The 17,800-nt window shown below is 34.3% G+C and overlaps 12 protein-coding genes and 2 pseudogenes across 14 annotated transcripts, besides 2 other annotated features; 8 read left to right on the forward strand and 6 right to left on the reverse strand.

Moving 5' to 3' along the window:
- Nucleotides 1–5,406: part of a mobile genetic element that runs on past the window's edge.
- Nucleotides 525–2,528, reverse strand: TVAGG3_0618360 (annotated as a pseudogene). The gene has a single exon. A coding segment is annotated over exon 1 (2,004 nt).
- Nucleotides 2,548–2,712, reverse strand: TVAGG3_0618370 (uncharacterized protein; the record flags this gene model as incomplete). The annotated part of the gene is made up of 1 exon (XM_001325523.1): nt 2,548–2,712. The coding sequence occupies one exon, from the start codon at nt 2,710–2,712 to the stop codon at nt 2,548–2,550; it is 165 nt and encodes a 54-aa protein (XP_001325558.1).
- TVAGG3_0618380 (uncharacterized protein) lies at nt 2,732–3,133 on the reverse strand (the record flags this gene model as incomplete). Its single annotated transcript, XM_051240264.1, has 1 exon — nt 2,732–3,133. The coding sequence occupies one exon, from the start codon at nt 3,131–3,133 to the stop codon at nt 2,732–2,734; it is 402 nt and encodes a 133-aa protein (XP_051086851.1).
- On the reverse strand, nt 4,107–4,292 carry TVAGG3_0618390 (phage tail repeat-like family; the record flags this gene model as incomplete). The annotated part of the gene is made up of 1 exon (XM_051240265.1): nt 4,107–4,292. One exon carries the CDS (start codon nt 4,290–4,292, stop codon nt 4,107–4,109), a length of 186 nt encoding a protein of 61 aa, XP_051086852.1.
- Nucleotides 5,407–5,925: 519 nt separating the features above from the next.
- Nucleotides 5,926–6,258, forward strand: TVAGG3_0618400 (uncharacterized protein; the record flags this gene model as incomplete). The annotated part of the gene is made up of 1 exon (XM_001310038.2): nt 5,926–6,258. One exon carries the CDS (start codon nt 5,926–5,928, stop codon nt 6,256–6,258), a length of 333 nt encoding a protein of 110 aa, XP_001310039.2.
- Nucleotides 6,259–10,322: 4,064 nt separating this feature from the next.
- Nucleotides 10,323–17,800: part of a mobile genetic element that runs on past the window's edge.
- TVAGG3_0618420 (phage tail repeat-like family) lies at nt 10,613–11,345 on the forward strand (the record flags this gene model as incomplete). The annotated part of the gene is made up of 1 exon (XM_051240266.1): nt 10,613–11,345. A coding segment is annotated over one exon (733 nt), but the record flags the coding sequence as incomplete, so codon positions are not given.
- On the forward strand, nt 11,571–11,933 carry TVAGG3_0618430 (uncharacterized protein; the record flags this gene model as incomplete). Its single annotated transcript, XM_051240267.1, has 1 exon — nt 11,571–11,933. One exon carries the CDS (start codon nt 11,571–11,573, stop codon nt 11,931–11,933), a length of 363 nt encoding a protein of 120 aa, XP_051086854.1.
- On the forward strand, nt 11,952–12,194 carry TVAGG3_0618440 (serine threonine-protein phosphatase family; the record flags this gene model as incomplete). The annotated part of the gene is made up of 1 exon (XM_051240268.1): nt 11,952–12,194. The coding sequence occupies one exon, from the start codon at nt 11,952–11,954 to the stop codon at nt 12,192–12,194; it is 243 nt and encodes an 80-aa protein (XP_051086855.1).
- On the reverse strand, nt 12,418–13,047 carry TVAGG3_0618450 (uncharacterized protein; the record flags this gene model as incomplete). The annotated part of the gene is made up of 1 exon (XM_051240269.1): nt 12,418–13,047. A coding segment is annotated over one exon (630 nt), but the record flags the coding sequence as incomplete, so codon positions are not given.
- On the reverse strand, nt 14,298–15,203 carry TVAGG3_0618460 (uncharacterized protein; the record flags this gene model as incomplete). Its single annotated transcript, XM_051240270.1, has 1 exon — nt 14,298–15,203. The coding sequence occupies one exon, from the start codon at nt 15,201–15,203 to the stop codon at nt 14,298–14,300; it is 906 nt and encodes a 301-aa protein (XP_051086857.1).
- On the forward strand, nt 15,274–15,675 carry TVAGG3_0618470 (uncharacterized protein; the record flags this gene model as incomplete). The annotated part of the gene is made up of 1 exon (XM_051240271.1): nt 15,274–15,675. One exon carries the CDS (start codon nt 15,274–15,276, stop codon nt 15,673–15,675), a length of 402 nt encoding a protein of 133 aa, XP_051086858.1.
- On the forward strand, nt 15,695–15,850 carry TVAGG3_0618480 (uncharacterized protein; the record flags this gene model as incomplete). The annotated part of the gene is made up of 1 exon (XM_051240272.1): nt 15,695–15,850. The coding sequence occupies one exon, from the start codon at nt 15,695–15,697 to the stop codon at nt 15,848–15,850; it is 156 nt and encodes a 51-aa protein (XP_051086859.1).
- On the forward strand, nt 15,870–16,454 carry TVAGG3_0618490 (phage tail repeat-like family; the record flags this gene model as incomplete). Its single annotated transcript, XM_051240273.1, has 1 exon — nt 15,870–16,454. One exon carries the CDS (start codon nt 15,870–15,872, stop codon nt 16,452–16,454), a length of 585 nt encoding a protein of 194 aa, XP_051086860.1.
- TVAGG3_0618500 lies at nt 16,485–17,680 on the forward strand (annotated as a pseudogene). Its single transcript has one exon. A coding segment is annotated over exon 1 (1,196 nt).

Raw genomic sequence — 17,800 nt, forward strand, 5'->3', positions numbered from 1 at the left:
GTCAAGGACTGCCTTTGCGAACTAAGGGTAAGACCAATGTTCGACAATAGGTTTTAATGTGGTTACTAAGCCACTTTGACCTTGAGTGAATTCGTACTTCAAAACAAAAGGAGAAAACCTTTCAACAAAGTTGTCGACCTTCTCATAATGTTTACTCTTCATCTCTTGAGGTTTCTTAATGGAATATCCCATGTCGAATTCATAAGCAATTTGAGTATCATTGCAAGTTGGGGTTTGAAGCTTTCCTAATATCATACAGTTGTTGTATGACTTTTCCAACTGTATAGTTCCTTCCCGGGAACTCACCATCTTTCGTTTGGAATTCCAGTCGGAATATATTGACAAACCTCATGTATGCAGCGTTAAGGTCGACATAGTATATCTTTTCATCTGAGTCGAACTTGTCGCAACCAATTGTCCAGTTTGTGGAATTCAAGTGAGTCTCTTATCTTCTGAGAAACTTCTCCTGTTATCTCATAAACATGTCGAAGCAACCTGTTTCATATAAAACCTTCTGACCTAACTCAGATGCCTCTCCAATACAATTTGACGTCAATTGGATGTCTCAATGGAAGTTTGTTTATAGCATCTTGAAGTTCTTGCAACCTCATTGGAAGTTTCTTCTGGTTCAGGTTGGTATCCGAACATACCAAACCCTTGTGGAACTGTGTACTTCTTTTGTACTTAACTTTGTCTGGAACAACTTTTGGTCTTGCTAACAATGAAAATTGTTTCGTTCTTTTTGTACAAAAGTTTTCTGTCAGCTTGTCATCTGGAATTGGTTCCAACAAACCTTTCTCGAAAAGAATGTTTACAGCTCTGACAATGTTGCACTTACTTTTACCAAAGAATGGGTTTGTAAGACTTTCGTTCAACATGAAGTGGTTGTGGACAATTACAATCTTCAACCATGGTAAGTCTTTGTCAACAACATAGTCGTCATTTGAAGAACCTTTAGCTGTAGGTATGTTGGCTCGGATATTGACATTTGCCAACGGTGCAATTTTTGCCAATTGACCTCTGAGAATGTACCTTGTCTTCACACATGACTCAAGATACTTCATCTTCTCATCTGTAACAAGACCAGAGTTCCTGAGACATGTAAGAATACAAGGTTCATTGACAATTGTTTCAATTGAATTGTAAATTCCATACCTTGTCAAGTCAATGTCAGACTTATTTATGAACGGGAAGTATCCAGCATGTTGTCTGACTGCTTGAGGGTTAGGTTGGTACCATTCGAACTTGACACTTGCAATTCCTTCAATTGCATTCAAAATGTCTGAGTCGGAGTCAACCATTTGTTCTCTCTTTGTAGTCTTGAAAGCGTCAAGAAGTTTTGCGGCTGTTTGTTCATTGCCATGTGCATAGTAAATGTGACCATCCAAATCTGTTATGGTCAATCTGAGATTGTGTCCTTTCTTATTTCCGTCTTGAATTGCAGCAAGTACTCCCATGAAGCCTTCTTTGTTCTTTCCTTCGTCATAGTTTACTGTAAAGGTTCGACCAGATGTAATTTGACTTCTAACTTCACGATACTTTTCATATGCATATCTTGTTCTTTCCATGGGAGCATGTGCGTCTTCACCTTTTCCTTTTTTCCTTCTCAAAGGATGCAATTGTTCGTCATGTTTCCAGTAGAATCTGGCAAAGCCGTCGTGTCCTTCAACTTGAGGTTCACTAACATCGAAAGGCATGTCCATAAGACGTTCTTCTTCTAACCTCTCTAGTCTGTTTGGATAATTGGCACGTGCTGTTTCCAAATCCATTTCGTAGCGAAGACCAGACAATTTGTCATAGACTTTTATGGGTCTTCCCTTCCTATATTTAAAATTCTTCGAAACTCTCCAACCATATCTTTGTAACTCTGCTTTTATTCTAGCAGACTTTCTATCCATTCTATATGGGGGCATTTTTATAAAAATAAAAAAATATTTTTTTCTTTACTTTACATAACCGCCTGCTGCCATAAGTCTTTGACGCCAACCCATACCAGCTAATGAAGGTTGACTTGGTTTAGTTTGGAAACTAAACTTTGGTTTTGGTTTATCTTCAGTTTTTGGTTTTTCTTCTTCTATCGGTTTTTCGTCACTTTTCGGTTCCTCTGACTTTACTTCACTTGCAGGAACAGTTGTGTCGTCAACATCTTCATAAATATCATATGCCATTTGTTTTTGTTTTCCTTTCAACTTTTTGTGTTTGTTGTAAAGTTTAGAATATTTCGACTCTAAGTCAATGAGATGTTCTATAATGAACTGTTGGTCAGTGAAGTAAACTTTTCCATCTGTTGTCTCGAAAGCTCCTTCAGACTTCAATATTTTATTTGTGAGAGTCTGTTTCTTTTTTGAGATACTAGCCGTTCCATTTCTATGAAAAGTGACTTTATAGTTAGGGTTTGTATTTCCAGACCTGGCACTTTCTATTATTGAATTTTTCTCTTCATCTGTAAGTTCTTTGACAGGTTTTGACAATGGTTCTGAACTTTTTGTTTGTGGTGTCAAATCTACCGTTTCAACTTCTTCGGTCATTTCATCTCAGTAAAAAATTTTAGTTTGGTTTGTTTTCAACTGGTTGTTGTTGTGGAGGTGGGATGGTTCCTTTAATAATATCATTCAGTTTCACATGCTGAGCCTGACTATATGGTATCGGTTTAAATGCTGGAAGCCGACAAATCCATCTTGAACTCATTTGTCTCAATGCTGCATTGTTCATTTCATCTCAATAAAAAACTTTACATTCCCCACGTTTGAGGCGGTTGAGGTTGGTTATTGTTTACCCACTGTTGTGCATGGTTATATCCTCTGTTAAAGAATCTTTCACCTTGGTCCATATAGTGTCCTGCTTGGTTATAGTAGTCATTTGCTTTGTTATAATAGTTTCCTGCTTGTCTTCCTACATTGTCCATCCATCCTTGAACTTTTCCTCTTGTTTCAGGATTTGGAATAAGATTTGTTGCATCTCGTGCTACATCCCAACCTTTCTGTACAGTTTGTATAATAGGTTGTGCTTTCTCTTTAAGTATACCTAATGTACTCAAAATCTTCCTTCCAACTCCAAATACACCTCTGGCTATTGTTCCCACTGCGGGTAAAAATCTGGATGCAACTCCTGCTAATGCGCCAAATAAACCCATTTCTTATAGGGTAAAAAATGACGAATCCGAACAAGGACCCCTATGTTTCTAAAGCGACAAAGAAAGCACTCATGATAAAAATCTTTAGTTCAACACCAAATGCTTGGTTTATGGATATCTTGGAAAACATTCCGAGAGTTAGAACAGATGGACCTCCATACTGGTTAATATTTGTTGGTCAAAACACAAGATACTGTGAAGCCATACCATTATGGTCCAAAAATATTTTAGATGTGAAAACTGCTTTGACAATATTCGTTGACAAATACCATCCAACAAAACTGACATCTGACTGTGAAAGTTCTTTCAAATCAGATGATGTAAAAAACTATCTGCGTTCAAAAAATGTAAACCAATATTTCATTGTCGACCAAAACCATTCTGCTCTTGGTGTCATTGACGGTTGTATAAAAATGTTAAGAGACTTAAACCAACCACAAGGTGGTGAAGCAAATGAAATGTCATATGACGACAAGTATAGACACTTCTCCATGGCAAAGATGAGACAAGTTTTAAATATTTACAATAACCGTAAACAAAAAGGTTTGGGAAACCACTCCCCCGAAGAAATGAAAAACAACCCTGACTTAGAGAAAGACTATATATTTAATAATTTAGTCAAAAGAGACAAACAAGAAAGAATGCCGGGCTTCAAACTTCAGAAAGGTGACAAAGTAAAAATAGAAATACCTAAACGCGACCCATATGAAAATACTATTGACTATGACAACAATGGGAACCCGACAGGTACTCACATTCGTGTTCGTAAAAATAGAAGAAAGTATACAAGAGAATATTATGAAGTTTTAGGCAAACATGGCAAAATGTACACACTGCAAGCAGAAGATAAAACTACTATTGTCAGACCTCGTTTCAAACTTGTCAAAGTTCAAGGTGGTATACTTTCAAAGACAGTTCCTAACAAATATAAGACAACTCCTGACGAATATGCTAAAGAAGTTGAAAATGACGACTAAGCAATTCTATACCATGCGTAAACTGTCATGTAAGGTGGCATGTATTCTTTACTTTGTCCCGTTGTTTGTGTATATCCTGAAACGAAATGTGTATGGTTTCCTTCTCCCTGAGTGTCATCCCAGTAACAATTTATAGCAAACTTAACGTCGTCTTTAACATCATATCCTTTACCTTTTGTCATTCCTGACCAATCCCAATATCTATGCTTATGCCAACCTGCTTGAGATGTACTTAAATCTATGTAATGACTGTGTGCAGGTAAATTTTCACCTGAAATCGTTTTACTTCCACCTGTTTCCTTTGAAGAGTTTGCACAATACAAAAACCTGTCGACTATTTGTTCCCATGCACCAACACCAAACATTACTTGAGGACCTCTTGCATCCATAGATGTATAAATAGAACCTACTGGGTTCATTAAATCAAACATATGAGATATTATAGGATTGTCTTTTTTGAACTTAAAATATAGTGCAACTATTTCAGGTTTCTTCTGGTTTGTGTCAGAATATTTTTTATAATATAATCTTATGTTTTCAGGGTAGGTAAAATCTTGACTGTAATATTTATTTCTGTCATCTGTATAATAATATACTATTCTCGTTTTTTCTATTGCATTATATCTTTTATATCTATAATAATCTAAATATAATGTTAGCTTTTGTTCATCTACATGTGGTGTTCTGTCGTCATCTCCATAGTCATAATAATGTGGTGCTGGAGCTGGGTCAGGCAATGTCATATCTGCCATTTCATAAACTCTTAAATATTTCTTTTGTTCGTCTCCATATAAGTTTAAGTAGCAGTTGTTGTCTAATGGAACTTTAACTTGTGTACCATCATTCTTTTTATAGCTTACATACATTTCATTGTTATTTTTCGGAATGAGTTTATGCCATGTACCATTTTTTAAGGACTGTACCAACTGCCATCTAAAATATTTATTTTCTTCATTGACAGAAAAGTCACCAACAATTTTCAATATTTTTTGTTCCTATCAAACTTTGGTATATTTCATTGACATATGTTTTATCTGCTTTCTTTTCAAGGCTAACGTTTAAGTCTGTTATTTCAGATATAGAATGTGTATGTCCAACGTCACTTTTCCTGTTTAAGGTTTCTTGTAAGTTTGTAATATTTGCAATGGTATGTGTATGTCCAATGTCACTTTTCCTGTTTAAGGTTTCTTGTAAGTTTGTAATATTTGCAATGGTATGTGTATGTCCAATGTCACTTTTCCTGTTTAAGGTTTCTTGTAAGTTTGTAATATCAGATATAGAATGTGTATGAGTCTTATCTGCTTTTGTCTCTAATGTTTCCTTAAGACTTGGTATTTGGTTAATATAATGTATATGAGTCTTTTTAGAATATTCGTTTTCAGCTCTTGTCACTTCACTTGACATTTTATTGTCAACATATGTTTTGTCTGCTAGTTCAGGATGAGTATGTTCTTTTGTTGCATAAGCATTGTTAGCTCTTTCTTCTTCTTTTGCTATTGCATCGTCTACATATTCTTTGTCAGCTTTGTTGTCAACATCTGCTTTCAAAAGAAGTTCATTTATAGGTTTCTCGTTTAAAGTTCCTTTTGTTGGATTTATACAGACAGTATGGTTCTTATTGTCTTGAAACAGAAACTCATCTGTCATTGGGTTTATTGTCAGTTTTAAGTCACCCCCCTTCAATAACTCAGATATCTTAGAATAGTTTGAAAAGTTTGTTGTGTTCTTATTTAGAGCTTGCATAATGAGTTGTCGGTTGTGTTGTATTTCTCTCATAGACGCTGTTTCATTTGACATTTTTATTATAGATAAAATATGCTTCCAATAGAAAAAGAAAATTCTAGAGTTGCTACAACTAAACCATTAGATGAACTTTTTACTAATGTCGGTCAAAAGTTTGAGACAGATACCGTAAAGCATGAAGGCTATCGTTTTGACTACCCATTAAGATGGTTAAGAGACCCATCTGTCACAAAAGCTATTGGCTTTCGAAGAATAAAGTTTGTGTCTGTAGAAGATAAAAGTTTTCCATTTATTATAAGGTTTCATATAGATTATACATCTGAAGGGCAACGAAAAATGTGGGAAGAAATTGAGCTAATACAAGTTGACCTCTCATCTTCTCTACAGGCTGCATTAAAAATATAGAAGATAAAATAAATTCATGTTATGCAAAATATGCTGATGAATATGCGAATACCGATAGCACACTTTATGTGAGAATTGTATATGACAAACAAAATTCACAAGTGTCATTTCAAATCTACGAAGACAATCCAAATAAAGACGAACAAATATATACAGAATTCACTGCAATGTCATGGTATTATTGCAAAGAATGTTAAATCAGAAAGTTGAACCTCCTTTAGCAAATATCTACAGTCGATATGCAAGAGATGAACCATATTTATTTAAAGATGTTTTCGACCAAGATGCTGTGATAGTTCATGCTTCATTTTCTGGCGCCCAAAACTCTTTCTTATGCTTGGCAAATGACTTTTACGAAAAACCTACAAAGTTATACGAACCACCAAGTGGAAGTATTTCAGACTTTCAAGTATGGTTTACTACAGATGGAAGAAAAAGAATAATTCCATTATATCATGCGTTTTACTTAGAACTTAGTTTCATATACAACTACTATCGAACGATAAAAATATAATTTTTTAATACGGTGAGTGTTGGATTTGGTTGCCAACTAGACTGTGGTGCAGGTTCAGGCTGTTGTATAACAGGAGCTTGCTCTTCTGGTTCAGGGTCTTTAGGTATAATACCAACGAACTGACCTACTCTTTTACCAATATTTTTGACACCGTTCCATACTCCTCTTCCGACAGATTTTTATTCCATTCCATATACCTCTTCCAACATTTCGAAAGAAGTTTCCTATCTTACTGAAGAAACCCATTTTACTATATGTAAAAATCTAATGTCCGCCTAGTCTCTTACGTTTCCTGTTGAGTTCCATAGCATTCTTTAACTGGAGCTCATACATTCTGTTTCTCCTCTGGTAGAAAACATATTCTGGGTCAACTCCTGTGTTCGCGTCATCTGCATAAAGTTGTTTATATCCCACTTCAGGTGTTTGTATAAAACTCTTTCCATCTCATATTTGCATACCATGGTGGCAAACCTAACGCAGCGTCATTTGACATGGCAGTTTGCATTTGTACATCTGTTGGCACTTGACCATAGTTTGCCATTGCAGTTTGTATTCTAACTTCATTTGGAATATTCTCTGGGTTTGGTTGTCCAGGTTGCTGTGCATTCGCTAAGTTCTGTGCGTCCATTTAATATTAGATAAAAATATCTCTTACGAGTACATATACTGAACATTTGCAGGCATTGGTTCATCTTCATATTCTCTGTACTTTTCTGCCACGTCAAATAAATAAATGACACAATGGAAAAAACCTAAAACAAGTAGTCCTATTTCAAACCACATTTACTTACTAATAAAATTTCTTTATTGTGACACTTTCTCCAGTTTATAGGACCTCTCTCATATTCTATCTTGTCATATATAAACTCATAGTCATGTATGTCCTCTAACCATCTCATAACGGTTTCCAAACCACTTTTATCGGATGTAAAGTAAAAGCATGGATGGTTATGTAAACGTCTAAAGTTTCTAAAGAGTCTCTCAAAGTCCAGTCTACTTGGTATTGAAAATCCCATGTGTTATAGAACGGCGGGTCCACTATAAAGAAAACATTTCCTTGTCTTTATATTTCATACAACTCTGTCCAATAACATCTCACAAACTCTATACCCTCAATATATTTTTCTATGTCCTCTTTGAAAACATTTGTATAGTTAAGATATAAAACTTTTGACATAAGTGTTTCAATGTCATGAACTCTTATAGCACCACTATATAATAGTCTAGCAGATATACTATCCCAGTCTATTATTCTGCTTTTTTCAAACCTCTCTCACAATATTTTTCTTATCTAATGGTATACGTTCCATCTTACCTATAGGTATCTTTTCTTTAACTCTTTCAATATTTGTTTGTGTCTGGAATATGTTGAGACGGTCCATATAGTTGTCGAAGTCATTGCATATAATCTTTGAGTCTGGGAATATTATATGACATAAATGAGATATATAGAAACTTCCACCGAACAAATCTACAAATGTTAGACCATTCGGTAGTTTCTTAAGTTCTCTCAATATAATATCTTTACATCTACTCTTATTTCCAAAGAATGGTAACGGCGGTTTTGTAAAATTCATTTATATATAATAATAAAAATGTTTTTACCCGAAAAGTGATAGAAAAGTGACAAAACATGAAAACATATATAATTTGTGAAAAGTGAAACAAAAAGTGACATTTAAAAAGTGACACCATTAATATGATGTAAATAACAACGGTTTTGGTTTTGTCACCGGCTGGTCGGCTGGGTTCGGTCCTCCTCTTGGGTCTTGGGCAAATTTCTTATGGGCTAGAGGGCGCAACGCGCCTGGAAGCCCTCCGAATAAAAACTTCATTTATACTAAATATCTTCGGGGCTAGAGGGCGCAACGCGCCTGGAAGCCCTCCGAATAAAAACTTCATTTATACTAAACATCTTCGGGGCTAGAGGGCGCAACGCGCCTGGAAGCCCCACTACCTTTTTTTTAATTGATTCAGTAAATTATGTTTTTTGACACCAAAGAACGCATCCAATTTATTTCAATACTGTAAATGATATAGTAGTGTCGTAAATACAACTGAAGAGTTTATTTTTTCTTTGAAGAACAAACAGAATTTTTGCAATTGAATTCCATAGAATCTTTTTGAGACCTATCTTTGATTCCAAAAACGAGGCTCAATTTGATAATGTGGAGAATACTTAAACTATTATAATAGAGCTTATAAATATATAAGAGATGTTTAATTAATTCTAACTTTCGAAGAGAAAATAGCAATTTTTCAGAGTATGGGCTTTGAAAGATTTTCTGGTACATTATATTCCAGACAATATAGGAAGTTAATTATTTACTATCAGATTTCAAGTTATTCTCGATTATGATGATAAATTTTCAAAAAACTATGTATTTATAGGCAGATGCATTTTATAACTATTTCTTCTGTATTTTTGATTGATTTCCTGCTTATTAATTTATAATTTAGGTTTTCTGACGGAAAAATGTCGAAAATATTTTTTTCTTCATTTTCTAAGCTGATATAAAGCTACTTTAGAAATTTGTGAATCAGCACCGTAATAAATGTCATATCTATGATAGTAATTATTTCAAAAATGATAAAATTATAAAAATAATGAATTTTTTGGACATTTGATATCATGTTTATAATTTCATTCTTACAATTAGAATAAAAATTATAACATTAAGCTTTCAAACACCTAAAAAATTATTTAATTTCATTAACTTTTTTTTGGATTGCAGAAGGTATTTTCTGTATTAAATGGCTCTAAGTGAAATGATTCTGCTTACTGTTTCGTTATAATTATTATTGATTTTTTAATGATTCTAGTTTTTCTTGAAAAAAATGATATAATTTATGATGTATAAAGGATTTCAATTGTAAAAATATTCGTGTTTTCCTTTTAATAAGAAAATTTCATAAAGCGCAAAAAAATCATCTTGAAACCAATAAATTGTTGTATATCATACCATCTATAATGTGCTATTTAATAATACGCTGGATAAATTGTGAAAATACATATATTGATATACAATTGAATTTGAAAGTACCTATTAGCTTTTTCTTTTAACAATTAATTTTGTCGATAAGAATATAAAATAGTTAGTTGATTGTAATGTTGAACTATCCTTTAATTTAACTAACTTTGTTTTGTTAATAAACGAATTTTGAAATATCATTCAAAAAATATTTAATTGTAAATCAATTTGAAATATTGAATAGACATATATAAAATAACAATGTATTTTTTCTTTACATCAAGCCAATAATAAAATAATCTCATGAAATAGATTTTTCCCTTCTAAAACAAAATTTCTAAATTTCAAAAGAGTATTAAATTATGAATCTATCAATATTAATTTATCAAAAATTGAATGTTAAAATCTTTTGATATTGAATAGGCATTCAATCATTGAAATAACATCGTTAATACATATTACACTTTTTATATAAAATATTATATCTGTATTATATAACAATGAAAAATAATGACTTAATTAAAAAATTACGCCTTTAAGCCTTTCAAACATCAAAAAATGGTTAATAGATATTATAAAAAAAAAAAAAAAAAAAAAAAAAAAAAAAGGGAAATGGGGCTTCCAGGCACTTCGTGCCCTCTAGCCCTGAAGATGTTTAGTATAAATGAAGTTTTTATTCGGAAAATTGTTAGTCTTCTGCTGTGAATTCGGAGGACTCTTCTTCTTCCTCTATTGCTTCTGGGAAGAAGCCTTCTTCTGGGTCGAAAACATTATATAATGTTTCACTTTTCACAAATTATATATGTTTTCATGTTTTGTCACTTTTCTGTCACTTTTCAGGAAAAAACATTTTTATTATTATATATAAATGAATTTTACCAAACCACCGTTACCGTTCTTTGGAAATAAGAGTAGATGTAAAGATATTATATTGAGAGAACTTAAGAAACTACCGAATGGTCTAACATTTGTAGATTTGTTCGGTGGAAGTTTCTATATATCTCATTTATGTCATATAATATTCCCAGACTCAAAGATTATATGCAATGACTTCGACAACTATATGGACCGTCTCAAACATATTCCAGACACAAACAAAATATTGAAAGAGTTAAAAGAAAAGATACCTATAGGTAAGATGGAACGTATACCATTAGATAAGAAAAATATTGTGAGAGAGGTTTTGAAAAAAGCAGAATATATAGACTGGGATAGTATATCTGCTAGACTATTATATAGTGGTGCTATAAGAGTTCATGACATTGAAACACTTATGTCAAAAGTTTTATATCTTAACTATACAAATGTTTTCAAAGAGGACATAGAAAAATATATTGAGGGTATAGAGTTTGTGAGATGTTATTGGACAGAGTTGTATGAAAAATATAAAGACAAGGAAAATGTTTTCTTTATAGTGGACCCGCCGTTCTATAACACATGGGATTTTCAATACCAAGTAGACTGGACTTTGAGAGACTCTTTAGAAACTTTAGACGTTTTACATAACCATCCATGCTTTTACTTTACATCCGATAAAAGTGGTTTGGAAACCGTTATGAGATGGTTAGAGGACATACATGACTATGAGTTTATATATGACAAGATAGAATATGAGAGAGGTCCTATAAACTGGAGAAAGTGTCACAATAAAGAAATTTTATTAGTAAGTAAATGTGGTTTGAAATAGGACTACTTGTTTTAGGTTTTTTCCATTGTGTCATTTATTTATTTGACGTGGCAGAAAAGTACAGAGAATATGAAGATGAACCAATGCCTGCAAATGTTCAGTATATGTACTCGTAAGAGATATTTTTATCTAATATTAAATGGACGCACAGAACTTAGCGAATGCACAGCAACCTGGACAACCAAACCCAGAGAATATTCCAAATGAAGTTAGAATACAAACTGCAATGGCAAACTATGGTCAAGTGCCAACAGATGTACAAATGCAAACTGCCATGTCAAATGACGCTGCGTTAGGTTTGCCACCATGGTATGCAAATATGAGATGGAAAGAGTTTTATACAAACCCTGAAGTGGGATATAAACAACTCTATGCAGATGACGCGAACACAGGAGTTGACCCAGAATATGTTTTCTACCAGAGGAGAAACAGAATGTATGAGCTCCAGTTAAAGAATGCTATGGAACTCAACAGGAAACGTAAGAGACTAGGCGGACATTAGATTTTTACATATAGTAAAATGGGTTTCTTCAGTAAGATAGGAAACTTCTTTCGAAATGTTGGAAGAGGTATATGGAATGGAATAAAAACCGTAGGAAGAGGAATTTGGAACGGAGTCAAAAATATTGGTAAAAGAGTAGGTCAGTTCGTTGGTATTATACCTAAAGACCCTGAACCAGAAGAACAAGCTCCTGTTATACAACAGCCTGAACCTGCACCACAGTCAAGTTGGCAACCAAATCCAACACCTCAACCGTATTAAAAAATTATATTTTTACCGTTCGATAGTAGTTGTATATGAAACTAAGTTCTAAGTAAAACGCATGGTATAATGGAATTATTCTTTTTCTTCCATCTGTAGTAAACCATACTTGAAAGTCTGAAATACTTCCACTCGGCGGTTCATATAACTTTGTAGGTTTTTCGTAAAAGTCATTTGCCAAGCATAAGAAAGAGTTTTGTGCGCCAGAAAATGAAGCATGAACAATAATAGCATCTTGGTCGAAAACATTTTCATATGTTCCATTAGGGTTTTCGACTTCATAATAGTCCGGGTGTACTGGATACCATGCAGGCTGATTTAACATCCTCATAAATCTATGCCATGCCAAGTTGTTATATTTTGTAGAAATATAAACGTTTTCTCCAAGGTCTTCTATTTTATTGATTTTAACAGTTGCATTTTTCCTGTCATATAAAATATCGAGATGGTACTCTCCTTCGTCAATGTTATACTGGTTTGCATATTCGAGATAGATATCGTTTATTTTTTCTTGAAAAGCTTGAAGAGTTGTTTCTAAGTTTACAAGCAAATTCACTTGTAAAAGTTTTCCCTGTTCAAATTTCTCATACGTACGTTTTTCTTTGTTATAGTATCGAACTTCAAAACCGACCGTAAATGGGAAACCATGTATGGCTTCTGAAATGAACTTCATTCTACGAAAGCCAATAGCTTTTGTGACAGATGGGTCTCTTAGCCATCTTAATGGGTAGTCAAAACGATAGCCTTCATGCTTTACGGTCTCTGTCTCAAACTTTTGACCGACATTAGTAAAAAGTTCATCTAATGGTTTAGTTGTAGCAACTCTTGAATTTTCTTTTTCTATTGAAAGCATATTTTATCTAGAATAAAAATGTCGAAAGATATTGCTTCCATGAGAGAAATACAACACAACCGACAACTCATTGTGCAAGCTCTAAATAAGAACACAACAAACTTTTCAAACTATTCTAAGATATCTGAGTCATTGAAAGAAGGAAACTTAAAACTGACATTAAACCCAATGACAGACGAGTTTCTGTTTCAAGACAGTAAGAACCATACTGTTTGTATAAATCCAACAAAAAGAACTTTAAACGAGAAACCTATAGATGAACTTCTTTTGAAGGCAGATATTGACAACAAAGCTGACAAAGAGTATGTAGATGCAACAAGAGACTATATTCTCGCATGGACAGATAGAACATACCCACAAAAACATCATACACATAACATCTATGACGTAGATGAACTACCAGCAATGTTAGATGACAAAGCTGACAAAACATATGTTGACAATAAAATGTCAAGTGAAGTGACAAGAGCTGACAAAGAATATTCTAAAAAGACTCATACACATACCATATCTGATATTACAAACTTACAAGAAACCTTAAACAAGAAAAGTGACGTTGGACATACACACGATTTCTTCGCAACTGTTGGTATAGAAAATATTGAAGGAACGGTTGAAGGAGCTGGTGGGGATGTATTAGATTGGAAACCTCCTAACTTTCCACAAGGTTTAACATCGGAAGAAGACATAACAACGATGAGATACATTAGATGTAGAAATGTCTATGTCATGGAGGATGAAAACAAAGTTAAATTCACTGCTCAAGATTTATATGATAAAAAAGCTGACAAAACAGAGCTTCAAACGTTAAAGACAGAAATACTTCAAACACTATATCCTATAGGTTCTATTTACACGTCAATGAACTCTACCAGACCAGAAGTAGTACTTGGTTTTGGAACTTGGACTCAAATAGTCGACAGGTTTTTGTATTGTGCAAACTCTTCAAAGGAAACAGGCGGAAGTAAAACGATTTCAGGTGCAAATTTACCTGCGCACAGTCACTACATAGATTTAACTACATCTCAAGCAGGTTGGCATAAGCATAGATATTGGGATTGGTCAGCAATGATAAAAGGTAAAGGATATGATGTTAAAGACAACGTTAAGTTTGCTATAGATTGTTACTGGAGTAACACTGAGGGAGGAGGAAACCATACACATCGCGTTTCAGGATATACGCAAACAACGGGACAAAGTAAAGACTACATGCCACCTTACATGACAGTTTACGCATGGTATAGAATTGCTTAGTCGTCATTTTCAACTTCTTTAGCATATTCGTCAGGAGTTGTCTTATATTTGTTAGGAACTGTTTTTGAAAGTATACCACCTTGAACTTTGACAAGTTTGAAACGAGGTCTGACAATAGTAGTTTTATCTTCTGCTTGCAGTGTGTACATTTTGCCATGTTTGCCTAAAACTTCATAATATTCTCTTGTATACTTTCTTCTATTTTTACGAACACGAATGCGAGTACCTGTCGGGTTCCCATTGTTGTCATAGTCAATAGTATTTTCATATGGGTCGCGTTTAGGTATTTCTATTTTTACTTTGTCACCTTTCTTAAGTTTGAAGCCTGGCATTCTTTCTTGTTTGTCTCTTTTGACTAAACTATTAAATATATAGTCTTTCTCTAAGTCAGGGTTGTTTTTCATTTCTTCGGGGGAATGGTTTCCCAAACCTTTTTGTTTACGGCTATTGTAAATATTTAAAACTTGTCTCATCTTTGCCATGGAGAAGTGTCTATACTTGTCGTCATATGACATTTCATCTACCTCACCACCTTGTGGTTGATTTAAGTCTCTTAAGATTTTTATACAACTGTCAATGACACCAAGAGCAGAATGGTTTTGGTCGACAATGAAATATTGGTTTACATTTTTTGAACGCAGATAGTTTTTTACATCATCTGATTTGAAAGAACTTTCACAGTCAGATGTCAGTTTTGTTGGATGGTATTTGTCAACGAATATTGTCAAAGCAGTATTCACATCTAAAATATTTTTGGACCATAATGGTATGGCTTCACAGTATCTTGTGTTTTGACCGACAAATATTAGCCAGTATGGTGGTCCATCTTCTCTATACCTTGGAATGTTTTCCAAGATATCCATAAACCAAGCATTTGGTGTTGAACTAAAGATTTTTACCATGAGTGCTTTCTTTGTTGCTTTAGAAACATACGGGTCCTTGTTTGAATTCGTCATTTTTAACCCATAAGAAATGGGTTTATTTGGTGCATTAGCAGGAGTCGCATCTAGATTTTTACCCGCAGTGGGAACAATAGCCAGAGGTGCATTTGGAGTTGGAAGGAAGATTTTGAGTACATTAGGTATACTTAAAGAGAAAGCACAACCTATTATACAAACTGTACAGAAAGGTTGGGAGGTAGCACGAGATGCAGCAAATCTTATTCCAAATCCTGAAACAAGAGGAAAAGTTCAAGGATGGATGGACAATGTAGGAAGACAAGCAGGAAACTATTATAACAAAGCAAATGACTACTATAACCAAGCAGGACACTATATGGACCAAGGTGAAAGATTCTTTAACAGAGGATATAACCATGCACAACAATGGGTAAACAATAACCAACCTCAACCGCCTCAAACGTGGGGAATGTAAAATTTTTTACTGAGATGAAATGAACAATACAGCATTGAGACAAATGGGTTCAAGATGGATTTGTCGACTTCCAGCAGTTACACAACCACGTGTTTGTCAAGTCCTCCCTATACCTCAGGAAGTTTTAGACCGACTTAAAAAACCTAAACAACCAGTTGAAAACAAACCAAACTAAATTTTTTACTGAGATGAAAATGACCGAAGAAGTTGAAACGGTAGATTTGACACCACAAACAAAAAGTTCAGAACCATTGTCAAAACCTGTCAAAGAACTTACAGATGAAGAGAAAAATTCAATAATAGAAGGTGCCAGGTCTGGAAATGCAAACCCTAACTACAAAGTCACTTTTCATAGAAATGGAACGGCTAGTATCTCAAAAAAGAAACAAACTCTCACAAATAAAATATTGAAGTCTGAAGGAGCTTTCGAGACAACAGATGGAAAAGTTTACTTCACTGACCAACAGTTCATTATAGAACATCTCATTGACTTAGAGTCGAAATATTCTAAATTTTACAACAAACACAAAAAGTTGAAAGGAAAACAAAAACAAATGGCATATGATATTTATGAAGATGTTGACGACACAACTGTTCCTGCAGGTGAGGTAAAGTCAGAGGAACCGAAAAGTGACGAAAAACCGATAGAAGAAGAAAAACCAAAAACTGAAGATAAACCAAAACCAAAGTTTAGTTTCCAAACTAAACCAAGTCAACCTTCATTAGCTGGTATGGGTTGGCGTCAAAGACTTATGGCAGCAGGCGGTTATGTAAAGTAAAGAAAAAACATTTTTTTATTTTTATAAAAAATGCCCCCGTATAGAATGGATAGAAGGTCTGCTAGAATAAAAGCAGAGTTAGAAAGATATGGTTGGAAAGTTTCAAAGAAGTTTAAATATAGGAAGGGAAGACCCATAAAAGTCTATGACAAACTGGCTGGTCTGACCTATGAAATGGACTTGGAAACAGCACGCACAAATTATCCAAACAGGTTAGAGAGGTTAGAAGAAGAACGTCTTATGGACATGCCTTTCGATGTTACTGAGCCACAGGTTGAAGGACACGACGGCTTTGCCAGATTCTACTGGAAACATGACGAACAATTGCATCCTTTGAGGAGGAAAAAAGGAAAAGGTGAAGACGCACATGCTCCCATGGAAAGAACAAGATATGCATATGAAAAGTATCGTGAGGTTAGAAGTAAAATTACATCTGGTCGAACCTTTACAGTAAATTTTGAAGAAGGAAAGAACAAAGAAGGCTTCATGGGTGTACTTGCTGCCATACAAGATGGAAATAAGAAAGGATACAATCTCAGATTGACCATAACAGATTTGGATGGTCACATTTACTATGCACATGGCAATGTCACAACAGCTGCAATGCTTCTTGACGCTTTCAAGACTACAAAGAGAGAACAAATGGTTGACTCCGACTCAGACATTTTGAATGCAATGAAGGAATTGCAAGTGTCAAGTTCGAATGGTACCAACCTAACCCTCAAGCAGTCAGACAACATGCTGGATACTTCCCGTTCATAAATAAGTCTGACATTGACTTGACAAGGTATGGAATTTACAATTCAATTGAAACAATTGTCAATGAACCTTGTATTCTTACATGTCTCAGGAACTCTGGTCTTGTTACAGATGAGAAGATGAAGTATCTTGAGTCATGTGTGAAGACAAGGTACATTCTCAGAGGTCAATTGGCAAAAATTGCACCGTTGGCAAATGTCAATATCCGAGTCAACATACCTACAGCTAAAGGTTCTTCACATGACGACTATGTTGTTGAGTTCAATTTACCATGGTTGAAGATTGCAATTGTCCACAACCACTTCATGTTGAACGAAAGTCTTTCAAACCCATTGTTCGGAAAAGGCAAGTGCAACATTGTCAGAGCTGTAAACATTCTTTTCGAGAAAGGTTTGTTGGAACCAATTCCAGATGACAAGCTGACAGAAACTTTTGTACCAAAAGACGAAACAAACTTTTCACTGTAGCAAGACCAAAAGTTGTTCCCAGACAAAGTTCTAGTACAAAAGAAGTACACAATTCCAAAAGGAGTTGGATTGTTCGGATACCAACCTGAACCAGAAGAACTTCCAATGAGGTTGCAAGAA

Source organism: Trichomonas vaginalis, chromosome III, assembly GCF_026262505.1.
Source record: "Trichomonas vaginalis G3 chromosome III, whole genome shotgun sequence".
NCBI classification, from domain to species: Eukaryota; Parabasalia; order Trichomonadida; family Trichomonadidae; genus Trichomonas; species Trichomonas vaginalis.